Here is a 22,515-nt window from a genome sequence, read left to right on the forward strand (position 1 = left end):
CCGTGGGTTCGATTCCCACTACTAGACAATGTTTGTGTGATGAACATGTTTTTCAGTGTCTCTGTAATCTGTATATTATTTTTATTTGTTTGTATTATATTCATAAAAATATTCGTTAGCTGTCATAGTACCAATAACACAAGCTACGCTTACTTAGGAGCTAGATGGCGTTGTGTGTATTGTCGTAGTATATTTCAAAAAAAATGCACTGGTGTGTAGGAATAATTATTAACATAGGGATTTTTGTGGGCTGGGTGGTAGAATTAGTTACCATGGCTAGTTACTTGTTGGTAATGCCTTGATTGACCCTTGACCCTTCGTAAAACTTAACGAAGTGATAAAGTTCTACAATGTGTAGCCGAATGAATAGAGGTCTAGTGTACCTATATTATTCGCACACATCCCGAGTTTTGCTGAATAAAATATACCTTTTTCCGAACTCTGCAAATAGGTGATTAAATAAATTATTACCTACTACGCAGTAATTTGGCCTAATTAGTTTGAACTTATAGGCTTAGTAGCCTGAAAGTTTCTTCATCAACAGACTATATATAACAGTTCACTTCTGGTCTAAAGGCCTCTCCAAATCCGTTTGTCCATAGTCACCACGCTGGACACACGCTATGTTCACTAAGTCGCCTCGTACGACACCAACGGGAAGGAGAGGTATGGTGCTAACGTAATTCTTATCCCCGTCACCACTCGGCAAAACTTAAGTTCATTATTGTGTTTAATTATTTATTAACACTATTATTCAGACGTGGTACCCTCCTATTAGCCTAAATCTTCACTCTTTCCTTTAAGATGCCCGGCAGTCGGACATTAATAGGTTGAGGATGATTTCTGAATGATGAATGAGTATTATCTATATCATAGAAAATAAATCCCTTAAATGAAAACCAAATATTGCGGCCATTTTGCTTAACATATGAGTTACAAGGTATTTTCATATTAACCTCAAACCTACATAATGTTATTGTACCCTGTTTTGAACCGCGTTTCACGATCACGATTTCTGCATATCTCAGATTTTTTTGTACAACTTAAGGATCCTCTGTTTTATATATTGAATCCTCTACCGTAAGATTTGCTACATCAAAATCTGGCTTATTGATGTTAGAATAATAATAAATGATATACCTCTAAAAAAGTAATAAGGATTGTCATCTCAACAAAATAATTTTGTACGACAAAAAGCGACTTTTAATTGTACATTTGGTAAATGCTATGAATACGTTTATCAAAAATGTACACTAGCCCCGCAAATATATTTTTTATTATAACAAACCTAGATAAAACAGTTCTACAATTTCAAAATGTTCTAAATCAATGTGTCCATGTAATATTTTATGACCTAAACAACTTATTCGAGCTACTTTTATGGCTGGTATTTACAGCAAAATAAATGTATAATATACATTTTCTCGTATACCTATACTTTAAAAGAAAGTCTAAAGTGCTTTCCACAGTGATTTATGTCCGGTTTAATAAAATTGAACCAATAAATTGCGCAAGGACTGCTGGAAAGTGCAATTTTACATTAAATCTCTCCTGCTACAAAAGTACTAGAATCACTTAGCGATGTTGAACATTTGGGCATGTTATATTAAAGTAGACCTTACAATAAACTTTTGTAGATATTTAAATACCTAATTACATAAAGTAGAAAAACAAAAATATGTGAAAAGGCAATTCATCTCGGAGTTTGTGGGATACAATTCCACCTAGGCAAATAATATAACAAATTAGGAAAGTTGTTATATTATTTTCCTAGGTGGAATTGTATGAGTAGCTTTTCAAGTGATAGTACTTGTACGTGTACCTTTTCAACTAATGCCTGTAAATATTGCCTTTGAATCTTTCTAGATAAAATTATGGTCGGGTGGGTTCCATAATTTCATCGGAATGTTCAAAAGATTAATATCATGCTGATGCCAATGCCAAATGCAAATGCCAAACAGACCTTGATACATGATTTCAGGTTAAGGTACATTTTTGGAGAAATCGGATTAGATCATGTCGTACTCTGAGTATGCTTTTCCACAAGACCTAATTCTAGGAGAATTATTTCACTGGACAAACGATACAGGCACTTATATTATAACTACAGGTGCCCTGCGGCTTCGCCTGCGTAATTTTGGGAGGCAGCGTACTGCTACATAGTCTATAGTCATATATGAGATTATTCACAAACATTTTTGTATCTTACGTTATTTGTTTTTTGAAAATGTATACTATCTAATACCTCCAAGAATATGTAGATATAAAAAGTTGCATGAAGGTCGGTTTAGTAGTTTTCGCGTGAAACAAACTTACATTCACATTTATAATATTAGTAGGAATAGGGATGGTTTGGCCTACATGAATAAAGAAATTTTGATTTTGAATTAATTTTAAGCTGTTGCCCGCGACTTGGTCTGCGTTTGATTTTGTTTTTTGATGTGGCATTAAATTTAGTTGTAGATCTAAATAAATTTAAAGTATTCAGTATCGCTAAGCCTTAAATGAGGGGTTTGCTGCTGTCCACTGAGGAGTTCTGTCCTCTATCTCCAACCACAGTTTGGGCAAAATTAAACACCTAGTATGTGTAGTACACAAATAATTATTTAAATCGGTTATAATTGGTCGGAGTTGTGGTGTAAAATGGTCAAACACTCATCCCTTCTCCCAAAGGAACCGAGCTTAATGTCGGCATAAAAAGTATCCTATATTACTTCTAAGACTTCCAAGAATATGTGTACTTACAAAGTTTCATGAGGATCGGTTAAGTAGTTATTGCGTTAAAGCGTAACAAACAAACTTACATTAACATTTATAATATTAGTAGGGATAGGGATAGTAGGGATTACGCGTTATAGGAAAAACTCCAGTTCAACCCCTGCGGAATAAATCGAATCTACCAAATTTCAGGTGTCTATGATTTATAGATCTGGAGAAGAGTGGTTAAAATCCCAAAGGTTTCGACTTTTGTACGAATATACTTATAGATTAGCGAAGCTGTGGTAGCGCAGTGGGTAGGGGCTCGACTGCACTTTCGGGGGGCCGAGTTCGAATCCCAGCACGCATCTCTAACTTTTCTAAGTATGTCCTTTTTTAAGTAAGTAAAAATGCTCCGACGTTGAAGAAAAGCATCGTGAGGAAACCTGCATGCCTGAGAGTTCCAGATAATGTTCTCAAAGGTATGTGGAGTACACTATCCAGCGTGGTGGACTACGGTCTTAACCCATTGTGGGAGGAGACCCGTGCCCTGTAGTGGGCCGGTAATGGGTCAATGTGATGATAACTAATAGATTACCAGCTAACTTTTAAAATGCAAAATAATGTTTTGCTAAAATACAGCTAAATAATTATTTATTTAAAAAATAATGTTAATTTCAATACTATAATAACGCGTTATTTTGGCGATATAAGTGGTGAAGGGTAATAGGTGTGTTCAAGAAACGGTAAGTTGTTTTTTTTCTATACAGGTAAAATTGACAAGCAGATGACACACCTGATGGTCAGTGGAAAACTATCGCCTATAAACAAAGCAACACTTCGAAGGTCGTGCAAAAAGCACGTCCTGCAAATACGCCCTGTGCCCTGTGTTCAACCTGAGTTCAATTAACCGGCTAAGTTTATCGTGGGCCCTTATTAGACCAGGGTGCGTTTGGAACCCTCGTAGCTTTAGGTTTAAGTTGGCGAACCAAGTTATCACCATCCTGTGATAGGCCTACATGAATAAAGAAAATTTGAATTTGAGGCGTAGGAACCACGTCCCGGAATACAGCATTGCAACCATGAGAAATAAACACTCCCTCGGACGAGCGCTCTCACAAAAAGCTACTTCTATATCTACTACTGAATTACTAAAATCACACTAATATTACTTCCAATGGAAACAATATTTTAACCGTCATGTATGAAGGGACTGGCAGTAGTAATATTGGGGTTAGTGGTTCAGTCTTGCACATATTGCCATTTGAATAGTAAGAAAACTGACAAGTATCAGTAACATACAAATTCTGTACTTTTAGTATTGATTTTTTCCTTTACTCGTGGGGATATTTCGTATTTCGTATGTCAGTCAAACAGAATTGACTCGTTAACTGGGCTTCGCTCTCCGTTCACTTTGTTGTTTTACAGTGTATCTCGTTAAATTTCTACATATATGACGCTGGTACGTTACCTTAAAAACTCTTATTTTATTTATAACAAGAAAATTTTTGAACGTTTACAAATTATTTTTTATAGGTACTCGTTTAAATATCTTTGAATTCATGAAAAAGGATCAATATGGTTGTAGTATTAAACTCATTTTTTATTAAAGCTTTCATACATTTTCTGACATTAATTTATGAAACTAAACAATAAAATCGACATCATAATAGGAAATTGGACTACTTTTCAGTTTCTGTTTTGAATTAATAAAAGTGCTCAATTTATTACAATGTTTAACGTACCTATCCTAAAAAAAATTAAAATTGCTTCCTAAACGGTCTCATCAAACCGCGTGATGTCATCTATGTGTAAATAAAGCGATTTAGTGAACAGATTGCTTTTCAAAATCTTTTAAATAAGTGAAATGGATCAAAAACTGTATCGGTGATGTTTAGTACCGCTTATATACAAAAACTTCTGTCACTACTCCAACTAAAATATTTTGCTTGTGTGTATAAGATTAGTGTTCCGCGAAAAAGTTTTTTTTTTAATAGTCCTGTCCGATTGCCTATTATAGAGAAGATTTTAGGTTAAATAGCACAGCACAGATGATCCATAGCCAATATAAATGATGCTATGCTAATGGTCAAATAGCACGAGGTATTGATGAAGTGACCGTTTCACATCCCACCTGCGGAAGGTTGCTAGGTTGCTAAATTTTCCCATTTTCCCCATTTCGTGGTAAACGTTTAGAACATTAGAGGTAAAATAATTACTGTCAACTGCTAAATGGAACGAAGTGACTAACCGCCTGTTCGAGAAAAATTACTAATACCTACTTCCAACAGAACCACCAACTTAAAAATGTTGTATATTTATTTCTTGCTTTTTAGTTGCATAGCAAAGTCGATTTCTTTAATTTATCAAATTCATCCAAGCCCTTTTTGGGTCCTTATATTTTATAACTGTTTGCTTAACTCGGGCTTATTTCTATAATTTTTGACCGTTATATTCACTAGAATAATTATGGAATATATCAAAATCATACCCATTTAAATAACGCAAGGCACCTATAACCAACGACGTTATTTACCAAATTCATAAAGATCACGAGCAATCGTTCAATTCAATTTGAATTCTTTACAAGTACGAGAGTCGAAGACGCAAAGCGCCAGTAGAAGTAGAGCGCCTAGTATGCAAAATATGCTTTGTAGTGTATAAGAATTAAGCTACGAGAAGTATTAAGTTAAAATAATTTGAATATTTAAAGCTTTTATAATATACGCTTCAGTGAGCACAGGGAGCAAAATGCCTTTTTATTTAGCACTAAGAATTTTTACCCTAAGAATAATGTTTCGTGTATTGAAAGCCACCTGCGTACCTTCAAGTATAAATTTATTGCGCTAATTTTTATGAGGTCTAAAATATGTATAAATTAGATTTAATTAAATTTTTTTAACTAAAAGTTTCTCCAGTAAAGCAATTTTAGAAATTCACTGATTTTAACTTTCTTACTAAAATAACATGATAAGAAATCTTTTGTTCTGTTAACTTTAACCGCCTGCCACGACAAATAATGGGACTGAATGGCCAAAGTTCTTTTATTTCCGCTAAGGACACGGTGTAGCTACTTTTATTCTAAGCGATGTTATAAGTTGTATGAATTTTGAACATACCATAAAACATCGTCTAAAACTGTGAGTACTTAACCTTACGGGGTGCTGGTTTTATTTTTAGTTATTTTTGTTGGTTTTATACCCACGAATTGATGAAGAATCCGTGTATTTTAGTTTAGTGCTATCCGCTACTTATAGATAAGCCTAGTAATTACAGTCGTGCTGTATGGACGTGTTTCTAAGTAATGTAGGAATCACACCAGTGTATTAACGCCGTACACTGCGTACACGCCGTACACTGCGGGTTGTTGTAATTTGCCAAATTTATTTAACTTGTACTATAATTATTGGAATCCTATACATAATTGTATGATGTTACTATTAATGATGATACAACTGATGGCATTACTGTTTAAAACTATTTTTACTATTTTGGAATAATTCCACGTGTAATTGTTAGTTTAATATACGATCTTAAACACTTTCAATGGAGGATCGAATGAATATTAAAACTAGAACATGAATCCTGTCTATAAAGATGATAAGAGAGTGACTAATCAAAGAAGTATAGCAGAAATTATTACTTTAAACAATGTTTTTGTTATATATTGGCCTTGATCTTACTGATTAATTAAAATAAAGAGGAATTTTGAGGAGAGTGAAGTAAAATTGAGGATGTAGCCTATGGCCTGTCGAAGTTTGGTTCTTGTACTTCTGAGTAATGTTGCGTTTTTTCATGTAAAATTCATAGTAAATTTAGATTTAAGACTATTTTGCTGTCATAACTTCTTAAAATAATATTCCTTGTTTCAGTAATCCTACTATCCTACCAATATTACAAGTGTGATTTGGATGATATTTGGCATGCATGTAGCCTTTGGCATGGAAAGAACAAAGACTACCCGGGAAATATAAGAGTATAAAAATCTTAAACCACACTAACGAAGTCGCGGGTATCAGCTATTGCAGCATTTGGTCAATAATTCATAAAAATTATGTACAGGTATTTCAGAATACTGCACTAGCACCACTGAGTAGGAATAATGAGTGCACCGTACAGCATAGGGTTATAGGTTAGAATGGGGTTAAAAGATTAAATAGTAAGTCGGTCAGGGTATAATACAGAATATAGTCAATTGTTTGTTTAAAATTCATTTATTTGCCATGATCTATACAAAATTTTGACTTTCTACTATGACATATTTTACAAACTACAACATTTCACTATTAAGTCTCGTTTAATTAGTTTATATGTACAATCATAAATTGTAATCCTAATTTATCTTCTAAAGGTGAATTAACGTAAGTATTTTGCTTATGTAACTGTGTTTGTAGAACTTAGGTCGCTTATAAGGCTGGTTATATATAAAAACAAACGAAATAAATTAAACTAATTTTACTATACACCCTAAAATATGTCCCTAACTATCAAACAATTAAACCATGACAATATTTTGCACTTGCAGTGTACCTATCTACTTATACGTTTCTAAACTTTGAAAATTTAAAATTCCACGAAATATTTACTATATACAATTTGTATTGCTATACCTTTGTATAACTGATAAAATACGAATTAGTACGAAGCATTAGAAATAAACTGCTAAACTCATTTACCTTGACGTCCATTAAAACATCGATTTTAAAACAAACAGTCCAAACGTTTTTTTAGGATGAGGACACGTGATAACATGATAAGAAAGTCGTTTCGGATAACACTGTAATCCCAAATGTAACCACTGATGTGGTTGTGCGAATTGATATTTTTAAGTCACCTTATTATAATAATTATTATCTATATGAATATAATATAAATATATTTTTATATATTTATATATATACATGCCACATGGTACCATTTTTTTTATTAACGAGCCCGCTGGCCTATCGCTCATAAATAAAACTTTGACGACAATCATGCCTGGTAGAAAGCAATGATGAGTTTGCAGCATGATTGCCAATTACACCTTGAAGGCATAAATTTATACTTGGCAGGATACATAGTTGCCTGAAAGGCGTTTCACATCCTAACAGCTTATCTGAAACGTGCCTATAAAACGTTTCGTGCGTGTTAATGGAATATCAACCACTATTGAAATTACTGTTTCTATTTCATTTTAAGGTTGTCATCGCTCACAGCCTCTCGCTCTTCTGTGGTAAAACGGGGACGGAGGAACAAGACTTTGAAATTCCTGAGCACACTCCACAGTAGATATAAAAACCCGATCAAGTCTACATTGCGTCAGTGGTAAAATAAGTGGTTTTCCCTGTGTCATAGATCTGTCGCCTATTATTCCCCTGGCACGGCGACGATAGACCGAATCAAGCTTCATCCATCTACATACGAGTACATACCAATAAATTTAATAGGACTTTATTTTTAAAATAACTTCGTAAACACACGTTTTAAAAATGTGTGTTTGTGCCTATGCTCAAAGTCAGCTAATGTTATATAATAACTCTCAAAATAGAATCACGTGAAAAACCACCTGTTCGTGATACACTACTAATGTGGATTGATTTTTGATGCTTCAATATTAGTCGTGTACACGGTTTCTGTATGTTCTTAATTCTGATTAGGTATATATATATAATGTAATAAATACTGATAGGTATAATATAACTTAATAAACCTTGCATTAAAAACATGTTTTCCTTTCTGAACGGTAGTGAATAATAATCACTACTCTCAGTTCATAGGCAACGTAAGTAACGTACTGAATATGTATGTTATTTGCAGCTGTTGTTTATTTCATATGCAAAACCATTCAATATATGTGGTTAGCAAGCGCTCTTATTTGCATAATATTGTAAAGATATCTCAATATTTCGCAAACATAGCCCTGAATGAAAATATCTAATCAAATAGAAAAACCTCTTATTGCTAATAATATTATGCTATTAATGCTTAATTTTCATGGATAATAATGTGAGGCCTATTGAATTCACAAATATTCTAGGACTAATACTCCTATACATTTTTATTTTTTTTATTCCTCTACAAGTTATTCCTTGATTGCAATCCCACCAGATTATATATAGATAAGTATGATGCAATTTAAGATCGTAGCGGACTCACATCTTAGAAAGTAAGACAGCAGTAGTTTCTACGCGACAACGTACCGGAACACTAAATAGCTTAGCGGGTCGTCTTTGTGGGTACGGTCACCAAACCATAGAAAATGCAGACATTAAAAATTTCCAAATTGTCCCTGCCAGGATTTGAACCTGGGAGGTCATCAAAAAAGGATGTCAAGGGAGGTTTTCTAAAATTGCAATTACAATTGTAACAAAATGACCTTATGAATTAGGTCATACCATATATTTGGCCTACAAGCATTCAAAACAATCAGCCCGATCATATAACGGCGTTCTCTAAATAATAGTACTTCGAACTATTCGTTGTTCTCTCAATTAATATATGGGCAATAAAACTTGATTAATCGCTACGTGATAATCGACCAAATTCCAATCAAAATATAGAAATAGGATCAGTGAATTCAGGTTGCCTTAAGCTACCGATTAATCAAGTAAAATATATTTATTTAAAATCTATTCGATATAAATAACATTTACATATAAGTACATCTTTATTTTTTTTGTAACTAAACTAAATAGCAAAATTATTCTTTAGGAGGAGCTAAATTTATTTTCGGCGTCGTTTTTATAATAAATTACTGTAATACAATCCTTAAAACAGCACCATTTATCCTTGTTTATATTAATTGAAATCGTCGTCTCCGTAAAGTTTATCTGAACGCAGGCACACGTTTTACATGCAAATTTTAATATATATATATACTAGCTGTTGCCCGCGACTTCGTCAGCGTTTGATTTTGTTTTTAAAGTATTCAGTATCGCTAAGCTTTATATATAGTAGTATTTATATATATATATATATAAATAACATGTGACTGCCAATTAATTATAGCCAAATAATTTGCAATAAAATAAAATTGCAACTATAATTAAAGATCTAAGTTATCCTATCTCTTAAGTTGGACCATACTACTCACAGTGTGCCAATTTAATTTAAAATCGGTTAAGCAGTTTAGGAGTCCATCGCGGACAAACATCGTGACAGGAGATTTATATATATTAAGATTAAGATATCTTCAAATAACCCTAATCTCATGCTTAATTTTCATAGATATTTGTCTAAACTATAATCAAAAGTTATTGAGTCTACTGCTCAGACGCTAATAATTATTTATACATGGGAAAAATCTGAGATCAATAGATATTAAAATCCTACTCACACAGCAAGAAGTAAATTGACACTGAATAAATACTCAACAGAAAACATTTAAACAGTTGTATTCATATATAAAATATATCTACAGACTACAAACATATTATAATATACGATATACCTACCTACATACACTTAGGGATATAAGTACCTACATAAACTTTTTCGTTGTAAAACTTGATTTCAATTTAAACTATCAATTATAATATCATACATGAAAGAAAATATTTATTTTCCAGAGATTTCTCCACTTTTCCATAAAAAAAGCCCGTACGAGCCCGTAAAACAATTAAGATAATTGTTTTACGGGCTCGTTCACGAATTGGAATAACACGGATGCCTAAAGATGGTGCCTCTATTTTGGAATACAAGCTTTTTGCTTATAATTTCGCGACACTTAGGTACACTGTACTAAATGGATTGAGCTATACGCCAATATTTATACTTGTATCATTTCAACTATTTCTTCTCTTTGGTTTTCACTTTTATTCATTCTGTACTGAAATGCCGATTTCGTCTTGAGGCCTTAAGTACCTTGAGGCCTTGGCCATTAAGTATACCCACTCCAGCCAAGTCGAATAGTCCTAAAAAAACAGTTTAAAATGGTTTTGTATCAAATTGAATTTAGTATTAATTTAGAACATTCTCTGAAGATTCGTGAAAAGTCCGGCAGAAACTGTGTCAAATTCTCACATATTATGGCATCCCTGTGCCTTACACTTCTTAAATTTTTTGAGATATTTCTTAACAGAACCCGACTTAAGGCTACAAAGTCTATTTGTGTGTGATCATAAGGTAATTCTAAAACTTTCTTAGTGTAAAGATGTTAAATTTTCTTCTAATCTCTAATGGGAAATTAGTTGTTTGTTATTTCAAAAATTTTGCGTATTATTCTTGAGTCTGAATATTTTTATCGCCGAAATTCGCACCATGACGAAATTACCAATAAGTTACCAATTTTCATCGGTTTAAGCTAACAATCCTGCCTAAGCATCCATCAAATTGTCCACTAAAACAAAATTGTTTACCCAATCAATTTTCACTTCAATCATAAATAATATAGGTACCAGCTGAACCTTGCCACGCTACGCAGTAGTTCGGTCTGCTATTCAAAACAATATAAAAACACTCTTCAGATTATAGAAGTGACCTAATAACTATAAAGAATTCATATCTCTAATTGTAATGACTTTTAATCGTATTTACACATACCTATGTGTGTGCGTATGACCGCACGAGAATTATAGTTTAGCTATATTTATTATAATACCTAGGAGCATAACCTTTTTGCTGTTGCAATGATAACGTTAACTCATGAATGATATTGAATCGAAAAGTTTTAGTTTGGAATCAACTTTTGTATTAATATGTAAACTATGCGTATTTATATTTTTGACTTCGTATAGTTCTGTTAGATATACAATGGAACCCCTTATATTACTTCTAATAAATACTTTTGCTTTCACGTTGTAACATACTTAAAATATATACAAAAATATATTGAAAATAGTAAGCATTTCTTTTCGTAGGTATATTTACTTTTAAATCAACTCTAAGGTTTAAAAGTATATAACTGAGGCCCAAAGGATAAAAATGACATACAAAATATATTACATAAGATACACTTAAAATATATCAATAAAAGATTGAATATCTTTCACCAAGTGTATTGATTTGTTTTTAGATAAATCTTATTTACATATATTTGGTATGAATTTTGAATGGAACGTCGAAACATTTCCACAATGCCAGACGTCATATCTGTGTGGCTCGCGTAATAATACCTCCATTTAATTTTTTATAGCTCCGCAACCGTAGTGGCCGCGGATCGTGCTCGCTACGCTTTAACGGACGTAGTAGTAGTGGTCGCAAGCTCACTGTCGCGGCGGTTCATAGGCATTGGTAACACCTTGCCCGCTAAACGTGTAAACGTAGACCGGAATTGGCGACTCATGCTGCAATACAGCACGAAGTTCACCGCAGAGCCGACCAGAGCCATTAGATCCATCACCTCACCTGCCAATATTAAACTTTCATTAGGATACAGAAAGCATTCAATCTTATCAAACACATACAATAAACAGTGCAACTAGTAAAAACTTAACGCTAAAGTAACGGTAATCAGCCTTTGTATAGAGTTCTCAAATCATGACGTTTGATCGTCCGTTTCACTACCTACTTTTATCTTACCTACCTACACTAAGGCACGCTTGGGCCATCCACGGTTAGGTACTTTATTTAATGAGGTTAAATTTCAACTAGGCTTTGCAGAACAAAGTGTTAGAGACAAACCTTGGGTCATATATTTAAAGATCCCGGGTTAACTGACGTTTACTTGGCGCAACACAATATGGAATTAGAAATTTAACCCAAATAATTAAACATTTATGTTAACCCGTAATTTTAAACCAGCTATAAGCGCAAGCGAGCCTTATAGCTGAACCCCTAAGTGCAAATTTTCAAGTTAAAAACGTAACGTAACAGTCGCGTTATCTGCCTTATTTGTGTAAGTTGTAAATTTTTTTTTGTAAAAGTTTGGTTATCTACATCGTTTACAACATTTTTATTGTTACTTAGTAGTATTATTTTGAATATAAATTTATCTGTATATTTTAACAACTAGATTTATAACTTTCAATAAAGATTATTATTATTATAGCCATCGCAGTCACCGTATCGGCTCAACACCGACTCGACTTAAATTAAATGAAAGCATCATGTGCATAGAGTGTTGTTTGAATTGTGTGACGCCTGTTGAACAAGCAGTCCACGCGTCGTCCTCTCGTCATATATTACTGATACTAAGGGTATTCTGAACTTCGCTTAATGTTACATATAATAAAACCCTCATTACAATCCCAATTTAATTTCCGTCGAGTAGGTGTTGACGGCACAGGAAGATACTTCTATTCATGTTGTTGATGCTGCGTGTCTTATAAGGGGTCGATACACAGGTGGGGTCGACAAATATTAAGCAGCGAAGTGTGTCTTTTAAAAACTTGGAGATACCATACCTGAAGAGTACTTAAAAAAGTTGGTCCAAATTATAACAAAATGTGTGATCCAATCAGTTCTACCTCAGAAGATTTACGGGCAAAGGATGATGACCTATTTTAGTACATATTTTTTATTTAAACTCTTTATTTGTACACCACTACAGAGTTAGGAAAATAAAGGACGGATAGAGAAAAACACAAAGACTGGAGTAGAATAAAAAAAAGGCGGTATTATCGCTTAGAATCGATAAGGCCGCTACACGGATACCAAAATAAGGTTTTCGCCATTGGTATCGGTAATTAACTATTGTTCCAACATATGATAATGTTAAAATATAATATTTATATAATGCTTACTACTTAGTAAGCATAAAGTATTTGTAGTGACACTTAAAACATGAAAAAAGGTTGTTATGCATTGGGTTCGCATTTTTCCCTTGTCACTTTATACGCCTAATGAGACCCTCAAGAACAAGTCCTCCTGACCCAAAAAGCTTTAGATGACTTAAAGCGACTGAAATTGGTAGGTTTATATTCTTTGGCATGAACCTATCGAGATTCTCTCTGAAATATGAAAAAATATGTCCGTTTTTATTACATCACGTTGAAATAAAGTGAGGTGATCTCATGATTTTTCAAATATTTAAAAATATATTTGTTTTAAACTGTTACTTTAAAACAAATATAGTTTTAAATAAAGCTTTGGAACAAACCCACCTAATTTTTTTATATACAAATTATTGACAGACTCTATCGATAGAGATAGACTAAAAAGATGATAGAGTATCTGAATAAGTGCCTAAAAACAAGTAAGGCAATGAAAAGCAACTGTTGTCCATCTAAAACTCTAGTATTCTCTAGCTATGTATGTGTTAATTTTGATCAAGATAGGTACTTTTGTTGAGCTAGACATACACCTATTGTGTTTGTTTGGCTTAACCATTCTAAAACAAACAATCAGACAAACTTTCGCATCAATAATACTACTTAGTATGGACTAGCAGAACCCGACTACACTTCGCAGTAGCCACACTTGTAGAAATGCAATCACCCAACTACTTCACAAGAAGGTATTGGACGCTAACATAGCTTTTCTTTATATATATTAATTTTATAGTTTCCCTAATAAAATAACAAATGTGAAATTTTGTATCTGCTCATGCATTACCCGATATCCACTGAATTGATGGGGACAGTTGTTTTGCACACAGTTTGAAAGCGATTATAGTCAGAATAATTTTACGTCAACTTTTATGAAAATCAATGTACTGGTCTAGATACAACTTGACCTATATTTTCAGAGGACCGAGTCGCAGACAGATTATTTTAACATGTTAAAATGGCAAATTGGTATAGGTAAAAACAACTGGGGATTTAATCTACAAATGAGATAGATTTTACTAGAGCTAGGTTGATTGAATTTAGATTACCAGGTCCTCGGTTCCATTTCTTGGTCGATGCAAAAATTCATGGATATTGAGTTTTCCCGACATCTCACTTCTAGCACAGTATAAAGTGAGGATACAGTTTTCCTTTTTGATCTAGTGGTCGTATATAATGACATCGTCTAGACACTATTAGCAGAGAAACTAAATACATTCACTGGTTTAATATTTAAAATACTAGAGAAAGCAAGAAAGCCGAGGAGTAAGAAAATTCGATGGGGGAGGTTGAAATATTTCCTCCATCAACTACGTACATAAATCTGCGTAGTCACCACGGCCCGCGAGTTTAACTGCCCCGACTTTGAAACGGGATATACAAAATAATATTTATGTTAACACATCTCATCGCATGTCGTAAGCGTTAGTCAAAACGTCGGCTGTTGCCTAAAATAGAGTTATTTAATAAAGTCGACCCGAACAATAATTCAGGAATTCTATTTGTTTCGGTTTTGTTAGAGTAATTTTGAAACCGATTTATTGCATTTATTGACGTGACAACGTCTTATAATTCGATGGAGCCGGCTGCACGCACGAAAAAACATGACGTATGCGGCGTTACCTCGCTCTGAGGCGTTCCATTCAAGGCTTGAAGTGCAAGTGAGAGCACGGAACGAGCGACAAAGAGGCACAGTCGGCCTCCGCGTTCGACATCTGTCTCTCTCCTACTTGAGTGAGCGATGCGTCCGCGTGGACAGCTTCTATACAATAATACATTTACATGTTTTCGGCAAGGATGAAGTGCAGTGAAAAGTGAATGTGGTGTCAATTGTTTATAGCAACGATAATATCCATCAAACAAATAAAATTAAAATTTTCTTTTGAAAAATGCAACCATTCCATCAGTATTTTCTTACGACGTTGTTACGTTTAACAATCGTCAGTAAGCCGACTTTACAGACAACAATTTTTTTTTTTATTTCAACAAAATCTCGACAATCAAAAAGCCTCGTTCTATATTTTCTCATAGATACCGATGCCTTACTGCGAGTATAACAAAATAACTAAGAATGTAAAAAAAAATATTTTGTTAAAACTCTACTTTTCATTCCATTATCAGATTTGTAATTAAAGCTACGAAGTGTGTGTGTACTTTAAAAAATTCACTATACCTCTATTGGAACCCACATAATAGATAAATTCCTAAATAAAAGCCTGTTTATTCCAAGCAGCGGCATTCTAGGGACTAAAATAAAAACATCTAATTTTATAATTATATTATGTTCCAACATCAAAGCTTTGTTCGTACAAATACGTACCAAAATGGCTTCTGCAGATATAAAAAGAGTGTGAAAATAAACAATTCTCTGACTGATTATCTAATGATTCATTCTCGTGATAGATAAAAACAGTTAGGTCACGAATAAAATTTAGCGGAAACTGCGCTTCACGTCTACAGTATTGGTAAAGAAGATACATGGAACTTAGCAGTACTTAATGGAATTATGTTTGATACCCTTTTTGTTTCTTACTCTTCTTGTGTCCCGTGGATCACCAAATAATAGTTTGTTCAAAGAGCTCACAATGATTTCTACAAATAATGCAAGTCCAATTCCACTTAGCCAAACGACGCAATTACTAAAAAAAGAAGAATGAAGTAACCTATACCTAAGTCAAACTTAGACTAACTAAGATTCAACGTTTTTAAAGGCCCTCTTTACTGCCATCTGAATAGGAATGTAAAAATGTTACAGCAAATCTAAGTTACAACTTGATACCTATAACCATTACTGAGAAAAACAGCCACAGATAGACAATGATGTGACCCTATATGGGTTAGTCTTTGCACAATAAGGTACGGAACTTGAAAAAGTTAATCGAATTGGCCGAAATTTGCGCAACGAAAACCTTTTACTTATTTGTTTGAAAGAGTAAACTGTGTCAGGTAACAGGTACGTCTAATTCCGAGATAGTACGATATGTTCATAAAGTTTAGAAGCGCAATAAACTGAAACTGACTTTAGCTTGGTGAAAGCTGTGAATTATTAATTATTGGCTTTATTAACGGTTGATATCTTGGAATAATAAACAGAAGCCTTGTAAAAGGAACCCCAATACAAAATGTATTACCCACTACTTGTATAAATTTAATTTCGTGCTGGGAATTTTATGCAAACTTGTAGAGACGTATTAAGGTATCGTCTTTGTAAGATTTCATATAACTTTTTCATGAATTGGAATAATCTAGTTAGAGATAGGTAAAACATAAAAAATACATATATGTACTTAAGAAGGAGAAGAAATAAATTGTAAACATTATCTTCATCGTTGAAACAATTTTTTGTCAGAAAACGGAAAAATCATGTAAGTAATTTACCTTAGTTGTCACAGTTAAGGCGCGCTTATGGTATGGATTGGCCATTTACAAAAATACGCCAAATTAAAATGTAGGACCCCTAATTTTTAAGCTGTCGTTCAAAATTCAAGAGTAAAGGTTTGTACAAATGGTACGTATCTACAAGAATTTCTATAAATACGCAGAACGGAACGGTCACACATCGATATTTAAATTGGTCGAAGAGAATAGTAGGAGTTGCACCCACATGAAATTCCGAGCTGCGGTTGGATTCTTTTAAGCACAAACGCTGAGAATAATCTCGAAACTATTTGCGCTTGATATACCTATATGCGGTGGCGGGCAGAGACGTGCGTTAAATAACAGCCGACAACCATGACTTTTGGACTGCAACATAATGTAACGTGATAATGCGGTATGCGTTGTAGCGGACTAACCTGTTAGGGATTATATTTTAACCACACTCCTTATCGGTTTCTAGGCGACATCGTACTGGAACGCTTAATCGCTTGGCCACGAGTCTTTGTCGGTAGGGTTGGTAATTAGCCACGACAAAAGTTTACCACCAGACTAGACCAGAGAATATTCAAACCAACTTGACCTTGCGAGTGATCGAAGCTACCACTTCTAAAACCAATATACCAAACCACCGGCGGTTTTTATAAGTTTGACGTATCTGTGCGTGTGTGTGCGTGTGTGTATGTGTGTGTATCTATGGCATCGTAAATTTGATTTTCTGTTTTTGTCGTTTTAAAGGTGAATTAGTCGGTAGACCTCTTAGCAATGTTTGATGAATATCGGTCCAAGATGGGCGCCGCCACTAAATGGTGACTTACATAATATTTTTCCACAACTTTCTCAATATGGGTATCGAATGAAAGGGCTTGACTAGTAGATTATTCTATACTATCATAAATTTCTTATCCAAGATGGCCGCCAGCATAATACGGTGTATTCGATATTTTATTTTCACAAGTCCCTCAACATGGGTGTAAGATCTTGACTAATAGAATAATTTACACTATATTGAAAGTCGGACACTTTTAATATACCTATCAAATTGATAATCATTAAAAAAATCTATAATATGATATCTAGAATAACAACATTCGTTTTATAGGTTGATATTCCTATTGTTTGTCAGGTACATAAAGTTAGACTTTTGTCTTATAACTGTTTGAGTGAGATTGCAGAACCAACTATTGCTAATTGAACAACGGAGGCGACATCAAGACAAAACTAATGTATTTTGGTCTACTTTTAAAGAGTTGTCTATGGAGAGCGACAAACCTTTGAAGGATTATTTACAAATTACAAATTAGCAAGAGTCTCTTCTCAGAATGAGAATGATGAGCACGCTGGTCAAGTGCGGATAGGTAAACTTCACACGCCTTTGAGCACATTATGAAAAACTCTAAGACATGCAGGTTTCCTCATGATATTTTTCTTCACCGTAGAAGCAAGTTATATTTAATTGCTTAAACCACACATAACTTCGAAAAGTTAGAGGTACATGCCGAGGATAGAACACGGTCCCCCCCCGTACGATAAGCTGAAGCGCATACCACTTGGCTATCGCCGTATAAGTATATAATAAATAACTGAAAGCAATTGTCTGCCGACGTAACTAATCAACAACAAATTTTGTAATTAATTTCTCCCATTTCTAAGAAAACAATATACAAATTAATTCAAGATTAAAGAGGTTTAATTTATATTCAAGTAGATTGCAGTTTAAATATTTAGAAAATTTAATATTTGTGCCAGACCAACTGCTCTAAAGTTTTAATTTAGTTTATGGAATCGACCACACTAACTAATTTAAAAGAATCTCACAACAAACCTTTTGAATAATAAATGAATAAAGGTAATTTGTTCATCAATTATTGAAAGGATTAGAATCTGTCCCTTATACACATATACACAAAAAAAACATACACACAAAGACGCGATATAATTTCAATTAGTCGTCGTTTTAGGATATTGTTATGTTCGTATAGTACATACCTACAAAGTTTAGTTCGAAGCTACTATGTACCTTTTATTTAATTAAGAAGTGATATGGCTCTGAAGGTACAGTAGGAAAATGTGCAAATTCGCCCAAGTAAACTCGAGGATGTGACCTCGCAACTCGCTCAAAGTCAAATATAAATTATTATTCATTCTTTATTTTCCTAGTGCCAAATTCTACTCGGTTAAGTATCTTGTTCACCTAATACATTTTCGTAGGTAATAGATATTATTTAAGCACCACGACGTGTATACTACCAAGAGATCATAAAATTTATCGACTTCAATCATGACCTCTGGCCTCAGGGAGCCGCGAGGCTTTTTACGATACCTAAGTACTACTACTCAAATAACACTCATGATAAAACTAGAAATGTCTCGTTAATTTAGTAAACCTATTTATAAGACTTATTTATAGGTGATTGTGGGAAAATTTATTCTACTTCAAAGATTTTTTTTTACTGTTTCATTTCAATTTTTACTGTTAAATTAAACTGTTTTCATATATCTTTATACATTGCTATTGCACGATCCTATATTTTAAACATTGTCTGTATGTTTTTCTATTAATGGCGTAAAATTATAAACAAAAATATATATTTTAATTCAATAATTAATAGCAATTGCAGTGGTATTATAAAGAGTAGTTGGTTTTCGTAGTAGATTGTAGTAAAAGTGAGGAAGCTGCTGCCCCATCTCCGTTATATATTCCTTAGTCGCCTCGTAAAACACCAGCCGAAAGCCAGCCAACTGTATCCTGATCAACCGCCACCACACGAAACATTCGTTTACATTAAAATTATCAGAGATTCGCGACACTCAAGTCACCGACACCAAGTAATAAATATAAAAAGAAATAAAGTGCTACGCTGCACGAGCGTTTATCCCACCACGGGAATACCACAGCTCTTACCATTAATTTTATTTACATCGGCGGCGATTTACGAGCAGTTTTCCGCAGCAAGAGAATCGCCCGTGTAGTGAAGCACTATCACTAATGCTACTTCTCAACGGATTTAATTGGAAAGTGAGCCTTGCGTAAATACGTCACGTTCCCTCCGAGAACCCTTATTACTCCAGCGTTGTGTTAATGGCTTATGGATTAAGTAATTTACAAGTTAAGACTAAAATAGCTTTGAGTGTATTTATTTTCCTGCTTACCGTTAATTATTCATACGCAAGGGTTGTACTTATTTCGATATAAGGATCTGGCGCAATTTCGTTGACAACCACTTCTTTACCATAACAATTACCTTCGTAGTCCTCTGCCTATTAAGTGGGAAATCGTTTTAAGAAGTGAGATATTAAGACCGTACATCCACTAGGTACATGTCCACACTCATGCACTCGGCTTGCGTGGTGGAATACGGCCTTAACACCCTTTTCACTGTGGGAGGAGACCCGTGCCCTGTAATGGGCAATGATGGTGATGATGATGATCATCGACTACGTTACTCCAACGTAGGTTTGCGACCAAACTAGATTATAGATAGTAAATAGAATTTTCCCTTTACATTTTTGGTGCTAGAAGACTTTGGCCGTTGTTATATTAAAAAAAATATATTAAAAAAAACTTAAGCTATGATTATGTTATATTCCAAAAACAAGTTGTTGTATGAATAAATTATACAATTATTTCGTGCAGCATGCAAGAAACATAATAGTTGTTGTGTGTGTTTATGCATATGTATGCGTGTGTTCGTTTGTGTGTGTGTGTGTGTGTGTGTGTGTTTGTGTTTGTTGTGAGTGTGTGTGATTATGCAAGCGTGTCCATGTAGCGTACGTCTCTTTTGGCTGATAGTGAGCGTCTCTCGTATGCCACATAGGCGTACCAAATGAGTTTATGAATATATATTATTGAACAACCGTATACCACTCTACCGACAAAGACGTGCCGCCAAGCATTCGGTGTTCCCGTACGGTGCAGCGTAGTTACCGATTAGATTTAATATACCTGCCGCCTACCTATTTATATAACTGCCGTACACCCTAACAAGTTAGCCCGCTACTATTCTAGACTGCAAAATCACTTACCAGGTGAGATAACAGTCAAAGGCTAACTTTCAGTTAGATAAATAAAAATAAAACTTTACTTACCAAATGCATAATAACATATCTGAAATAGATGCGGTGCAATGGCTGTCAGAAGACCAAACAAAGCCTGCGGCAGTTCTGTAGCGAGGAAGAGGCCCAGCAGTGCGACAAGCATGCGTGTCGTACGGTCAGTGCGACCGCCACCACCAGCTTTCTTACCACCGTCATCATGTAGACGAGTCTTTTCACCCTGCATGTAAACATATTTAATATTCTTATTATATTCTTCTCTTAAAACTTGTGGATTTATAATAAACTAGCTATTGCCCGCGGCTTCGCCCACGTTAAGATCAATTTTTGATTTGATCAATTTTAACTACAAAGGTTTCAAAAAATGTCTTGCTTCTAATAGAAAAATATGAACATAGATTAATTAAGAAATCAAAAACTTTCATTTAAACTTTAATTCCCTGTGAAACACGGATTTCTTAATTTTTAATCGAAAACCTAAAACCGATGTTTCATGGAATTAACTTGAAAAAAAAATTCACAAATGAAGGATTTTATACTAACTTTTATCCCCCTATTTAACCCTCTTGGGGTTGGAATTTTCAAAAATCTTTTCTTAGCGGATGCCTATGTTGCATTGTAATAACTATGTTTGCAAAATTTCAGCCCGATCCGTCAAGTGGTTATAGCTGTGCGTTGATAGATCAGTCAGTCAGTCACCTTTGCCTTTTATATATATAGATAAACTGTTTTTTTCTGGGGAGGGAAAATCTCTACGAACTGGCAGGGAGTGTTCGACACGCATGGACTAAAATAACCTCCTCGTGATCCACCAGGTCAACGAAGAACCGCTTCGCATTACTACTTCATGTAAAAAAGAACTAAGTACTATATTCCAACGTTTTCATACTGCCAAGCCTAACCCCCCCTTTTCATTGCAATAATCGATAGAAGCAGTGCCAAGAGATGCTGTAGAGAAACTTATTGATCGACAGGATCTATTTACAAATTATTTTCATCAAAATACATGATTTAAAAAAAAAAATTAAGAACGATATTTGCTATGAATTTTTGTTTGTCTAAGAACGTATCATATATTTATAACAAAACTCCAAAACTTAAAATAAAACAGCAATGTCTTCTATATTTCAAAAGTTTGAGCAGGTAAATGTAACGGCTAAGTTATGATATGGGTTGTACAGAAAAAAAATTATGGATACAACCCTAGTATTATCGCGTAGGTACTGCGTCCCATGGGTACATTTGAATTAGAATAATACATTTTTCCGCGAAATGTTGTGGAAAATTATGTAGGTGCTAGGTACTTAGTCGTTAAGGCATACTGCGACAGAACGACTTCTGTAAAAGTCAAATGGTTGCGAATAAAATTATTCATGGCTTGTTTCGGAATTGTTAATTCAAAGGTCAATAGATATTATACTGCACGCCTCATAACTATTATTTTTCTTATGATCTAATCTTTAAGCACTTCGCTATGAACTTTGCTACAATACAAGACGAACTTTTGTTACCTTGGTTACATCCTCGCACACAATATGTCGAACAAAATAATGTCCTCATGTAACTAGTTTGATCACAGTAAGCCTTAAGTTTAATCCGTGCAAGAGATACCTAAACGTCGTTACAATTTATTGTGTTTATGACGACAGTGGAAATAGAAATTCCTGTGGGTGTTTGCCCAAAGCGCGATTTTGTAGGT

The 22,515-nt window shown here is 34.1% G+C and overlaps 1 protein-coding gene across 1 annotated transcript in view; it reads right to left on the minus strand.

Moving 5' to 3' along the window:
* Nucleotides 1–11,771: 11,771 nt before the first annotated feature.
* LOC120624384 (G-protein coupled receptor dmsr-1-like) overlaps nt 11,772–22,515 on the minus strand; it is a 28,471-nt gene continuing 17,727 nt past the window's right edge. Inside the window, exons 3-4 of the mRNA XM_039890896.1 lie at nt 20,850–21,036; nt 11,772–12,024 (exon numbers count right to left, since the gene is read on the minus strand). Of these exons, the coding sequence (XP_039746830.1) occupies nt 11,846–12,024; nt 20,850–21,036 (366 nt within the window). The 3' untranslated portion in view covers nt 11,772–11,845. The remainder of the gene's footprint in view (nt 12,025–20,849; nt 21,037–22,515) is intronic.

Source organism: Pararge aegeria, chromosome 6 (genome assembly GCF_905163445.1).
Source record: "Pararge aegeria chromosome 6, ilParAegt1.1, whole genome shotgun sequence".
In the NCBI taxonomy this organism is placed as follows: Eukaryota; Metazoa; Arthropoda; class Insecta; order Lepidoptera; family Nymphalidae; genus Pararge; species Pararge aegeria.